General features: G+C 40.8%; 1 protein-coding gene across 1 annotated transcript; it reads left to right on the top strand.

Annotated features, from left to right (window-relative positions):
- Window positions 1–237: 237 nt before the first annotated feature.
- Window positions 238–1236, top strand: LOC107465743 (uncharacterized). Its single transcript, XM_016084714.1, has one exon. The coding sequence runs from the start codon at window positions 238–240 to the stop codon at window positions 1234–1236; it is 999 nt and encodes a 332-aa protein (XP_015940200.1).
- The last annotated feature ends 4581 nt before the right edge of the window (window positions 1237–5817 follow it).

Below are 5817 nucleotides of genomic sequence, written 5' to 3'. Positions count from 1 at the left end.
GATAAAGCCAAGCATGCCCGTAGTCTATTAGGGATTAAGCAAGGAGATCGGGAAAGCTTCCGCAACTACATGGAAAGATTCAACAAGGCATGTTTGGACATACAAAGTCTGCCAACAAAAGCAGCCATCATGGGTCTCATCAATGGCCTGCGAGAAGGACCTTTTAGCCACTCAATATCCAAAAAACACCCATCAACTCTAAACGAGGTTCAAGAAAGGGCAGAAAAATACGTCAACATGGAGGAGAACTCTCGACTGGGAGAAAATTCAAAATCCGGATTCTCCTACCCTCCTCGGGACAAGGATAAAGAGTCCGGGAAAAAAGAAGACCAATCTATTGAAAAACCTAGAAAATACCACAACTACACTCCACTAAGAGTATCCCTTGTAGATGTATACAGGGAGATATACAACACCGAGAAGATCCCACCACCTCGCCCAATCAAACACAAAAGAGGAGGGGGAAATCGGACAGAATACTGCGAATACCACCGAATTTACGGACACTCTACCAACGAGTGCTTCGACCTAAAGAATGTCATAGAGAAATTAGAAAGAGAAGGGCGACTAGATCGGTATTTAGCCAATAAAGCAAATGAGCCAAGAAAAAAAAGAAGGGATGAAGAGGACGGACAAACCGAACGCCCACCTCACACCCCTGAGAGACATGTTCATATAATAAACGGGGGATTCGCAGGAGGAGGGATTTCTAAATCAGCCTGCAAAAGACACCTTAAAGAGGTATATCATGTTAGAGAAGGGGACGGGTCGCTCAACCTCCCTACTATTACCTTTACCCAGGAAGACGCAGCAGGCATCATCCTGGGCCACGATGATCCCATGGTCATTACTATCATACTCGCCAACGCTAATCTCCACCGAACATTGGTAGACCAAGAGAGCTCCGCAGATATCTTGTTCAAAACCACCTTTGACAAGCTCGGTCTACTAGAGAAAGAGCTCAAAGCATATCCGAACAGTTTGTTCAGACTGGGGGACACCCCAATTCAACCGTTAGGATATATCTCACTACACACAACCTTTGGAAAAGGAACTCGGTCTAGGACACTTAACAGAGACTATATAGTAGTCGACGTGAGCTTAGCTTATAATGCCCTAATAGGTCGGACAACGCTAAACCAGTTCGCCGCAGTAGTCTCCACTCCATATCTATGCATGAAGTTCCCAACTTCCGAAGGGATCGCCACGATAAAAGGAGATCAGAAGCTCGCGTGACGCTGTTACAATGAAAGTCTGAACCTTAAACCCCAAGGGAGAGGAAATCAACACCATTGAACTCGGGGGAGTTCGAGCTCGCGAAGAACTTCATCCACAACCCGAAGGAGAGACTAAAGAAGTCCAGATCAGGGATGCTTAGGATAAAACAACAAATGTAGGGGTGATGAGATGCCCAGTTTCACTGACCTTTTCTTTACTATTTTAGGGTAGTTTCATGCATTTTCTTAGTGAATAAGGCAAGTTTTGGGTGAAAATTCACTTACACATTGATTCAAGCAACTATTGTGAATTTTGCATGATTTCATGAGATTTTTGCTAGAATTGCATGATAACTTGATGATGCATAATCTCATGACTTTGGCTAGAGCTTTGATGCACTTTAATTGCTTGATTTTAGGACAAATGAAGTATGGAAGAACCACGTTAGCATTCACGTTAACTTAGTTAATGAGAACACTAACGTGGAATGGCAAGGAGCTTACAACGTTAATGAGAAAAGCGATCACCAATAACGCCTGCGAAGCCATCCATAGCTCACGTTAATAGCCACGTTAACTAAGTTAACATGGTAGTTAACGTAGAAGAAAAAGGGGAACTCCACGTTAACGAGAAAAGTGAACACCACTAACGTTGGGAGATGGCTTCATTTACTACGTTAAGAGCCACTTTAACTTAGTCAACGTGAGTCCTAACGTAGGAACTTTAGGCAATTGGAGCGTTAGTGACAAAGGTGAGTGTCACTAACCCTCTCGAAGGTGAAGAACACCCACGTTAAGAGCCACGTTAGCTAAGCTAACGTGAGACTTAACGTAAGGGCAAGAGGCAAGCCAACGTTAATGGGAAAAGTGAGTCCCATTAACGTTTGCGAAAAGGGGCACAAGCCAACGTTAATGGGAAAAAGTGAGTCCCATTAACGTTCGCCAAGGATTGAATAGGAGACGTTAGTAGTCACGTTAAGACTACTAACGTTGGAGTTAACATGGGTATACAAGGGTGGAACGTTAGTGGAAAAAGTGAATGCCACTAACGTTCTTGCATCCAAAAATGTGACTCAACGTTAATCTCACTAAATGCCCAAGCCTAACTCATATTTCTCTGCAAGCTGGGCCCACTAAGATGAGAACTGCTTCAACTCAAGGTCTAGAGCCCACATCCAAGACTTGAAGAACTCACTAGAAGATTATGAGGAGTAGTATATATAGGAGTAGTTTTGAACTAGAGAGGAGCTTGGCACTTTTGGGCACTACTCTCTATAGATTTACTTTTTTCTGCACTTTAGCATGGATTCTTCTTTTCTGCTATTTTTCATTTCTAGAGCTATGAACAACTAAACCCCTTTCATTGGGTTAGGGAGCTCTGTTGTAATTTGATGGATCAATTATAGTTTTCATTCTTCTTCTTCTTTCTTTTCTCTTGATCTTACTAGAAAGCTTTCAATCTTAATTCAATTGGTTAGTTGTCTTGGAAAAGAAACTCTCCATAATTGGATCTCCTTTGAGCCTTGGAAAAGGGATGAGGAGATCATGCTAGAAATACTTTCTCATATTGGACCAAATTGGGGTTTGGATGGATATTGTGACATGTAATCCTACCAACACTTTGATTTGGGAATACATGTGGTATAATCAGTGACCACACTTCATCTCTACCCATGAGCAATTAAATCAAGGAATTGGGCAATTGTTCAAGCTTAGAGAGATTGGATTGCCAAGGAATTGGGATCCAATCCTCTAAGATTGCCATGGAGATCAATGAATGCATTGATTGAGGAAGAGATGAGAATGAACTTGATCCAGAGAATACAACATCTCCTGAACCCAATGATTTCCCCATATCTTATCTTACCCATTCTCTTTACTTTCTACCATTTAATTTCATGCTTATTACCCTAACTCCCTATTTAAGATTCTACACTTTAATTCCTGCTATTTACTTTCCAGTCATTTAATTTTCTGCAAATTCCAAATCCAATTTCTGCTCAGCTCAACTAGCACTTTCTTCTAACTAAAATTGCTTGACCAATCAATTCCTGTGGGATTTGACCTCACTCTACTGTGAGTTTTACTTGACGACAATTCGGTATACTTGCCGAAGGAAAATTTGTTGAGAGACAAGTTTTCACGCATCAAGGGGCAACCTTGAAGGGAGACTTAAATGAGACACTGATACAATTCCTAAAGGATAATGCTGATCTCTTTGCATGGAAGGCAGGGGACATGCCTGGCATAGATCCCAAGTTAATGTGCCATAAGTTGGCACGTGCAGGAAGATTGGGCCAAAAAGATCCCAAGCTGTAGAAGAGCAAGTGCAAGCTTTACTAGAGGCAGGGTTCATAAGGGAGGTCAAATACCCATTATGGCTAGTCAACATTGTCTTGGTGAAGAAGTCAAATGGAAAATGAAGAATGTGTACTGACTACACCGACCACAATAAGGCCTGCCCAAAAGATCCCTACCCGCTCCCAAAGATAGACACTCTAGTGGATACCTCTTCCGGATACAAGTACCTCTCCTTCATGGATGCCTATTCAGGATACAACCAAATCCCAATGTACCCACCTGGTGAAGAGAAGACCTCGTTCCTAACCCCAAAGGCAAACTATTGCTATATAGTTACGCCCTTTGGATTCAAGAATGTAGGAGCTACCTACCAAAGACTGATGAACAAAGTCTTTGCTGACCATATCAGGAAACTCATGGAGGTTTATGTAGATGACATGATGGTAAAAACACAAAGTGAGGAATCATTGTTGTCCGACCTCACCAAAGTGTTCGACACCATAAGAAAGCATGGTATGCGACTTAACCCCGCAAAGTGCACCTTCGCGATAGAGGCTAGCAAATTCTTGGGCTTCATACTCACACAAAGAGGAATCGAGGCAAACCCGGACAAATGTTGGGCTATACTCAACATGAAAAGTCCGAGCTGTGTCAAAGAAGTACAACAGCTCAATGGAAGACTGGCAACTCTGTCCAGATTTCTAGCCGAATCAGCTATAAGATCTCTTCCCTTTTACGCAACACTAAGGAATGGAAAGAGGTTTGAATGGACTCCAGAGTGCGAACAAGCCTTCCAAAATTTCAAGAAATTCTTGGGACAATGATAGACCCCATTTTTAAGGTTTATCTTGTGTTGAATTTAGAGCATTTTGTTAACATTTTCCCACATTTATTCAATAAAATAGCATAGTGTCATGATTGCCTCTTGATTTGTGCTTAAATGTAAAAACATGCTTTTAGACCCTTGATTTGCTAATTTTAATCTTCCTTTGATTCCACTAGATGCCTTGGTGTGTTTGCTAGTGATTTCAGATTGAAAAGGATTAGGAATGGATCAAAGGAGTGAAGAGAAAGCATGCAAAGTGGAGAAACCATTGAAAACCAAAGATTTGGGATGCGCCCATGGATGCGTGCACGCACTAGACGCGGACTCATGGATCGCGCAAAACTCCAAGGTCGCGTAAGCATGCTATACGCGTACGCGTCGATGCTGGCACGTGATTTTTTAAGTGAAATCATGCCCAGCGAATTCACAGAGGCTGTGGGGTCCGGTTTTGGAACCAACTTTGGCGCCAAAATTCTTAAAAGACCAAGGATTTAAGTGGAAGGCATCCTTCATTCACACCATTCCATTCATTACACACAATTAGGATTTTAGATCTAGTTAGAGGGTAGTTTCTAGAGAGAGAAGCTCTCTCTTCTCTCTAGAATTAGAATTATGATTAGGTTTAATTCTTCTCTAGATCTAGGTTTAATTCATGTTTTGATTTACTTTTTCTCTATCAATTCTTGCTCCTCTATTCCTCCGTTCTCTATTTTTGTACTTTAAATCTTGTAATTCCTTACTTTTATGTTTATGCACTCTTGTTCTTCTATTTCTCTTTTAATGCAATTTATGATTCATGTTCTTTTGTTGTTGATTTGCTTTATTGTTGTTAATTCCCCGCAATTAGTAATTGTAGATCTATAATTCTTGCAATTTGATTTTAGGTTCCTTTTATGCCTTCCAAGTGTTTGATTAAATGCTTGAAAGGATGCTAGAGTAGAATTTTCTCCTCTTAGCTTTGGGTTGAGTAATTGGTGATTCTTTAGTTATCTAATTCCCTTGTTGATTGATAACTAGAGATTGCTAATTGACTTGAATGCCACTAAGTTAGTCTTCCCTTGGGAATAGGCTAGGAATTGTGGAATCAAGTTAATTCATCCACTTGACTTTCCTCCATGGTTAGAGGTTAACCAAGTGGGAGCAATGGACAACTCTCATCACAATTGATAAGGATAACTAGGATAGGACTTCAAATCCTCATACCTTGCCATGAGCTTTGTTAGTTGCTAGTTTAATTCCTTTGCCATTTATATTTCTTGTTCATTATCATGAAAACCCCCAAACATACCATATAACCAATAACAAGAACACTTTAGTGCAATTCCTAGGGAGAATGACCCGAGGTTCGAATACTTCGATTTATATTTTTAGGGGTTTGTTACATGTGACAACTAAATTTTTGTATGAAAGGATTATTGTTGGTTTAGAAACTAGCAAGGAGAATCTATTGTGAATTCTAGACCACGCAAAAAT

Source organism: Arachis duranensis, chromosome 9 (assembly GCF_000817695.3).
Source record: "Arachis duranensis cultivar V14167 chromosome 9, aradu.V14167.gnm2.J7QH, whole genome shotgun sequence".
Taxonomy (NCBI): domain Eukaryota; kingdom Viridiplantae; phylum Streptophyta; class Magnoliopsida; order Fabales; family Fabaceae; genus Arachis; species Arachis duranensis.
This window is presented reverse-complemented; position numbering and strand designations above follow the sequence as displayed.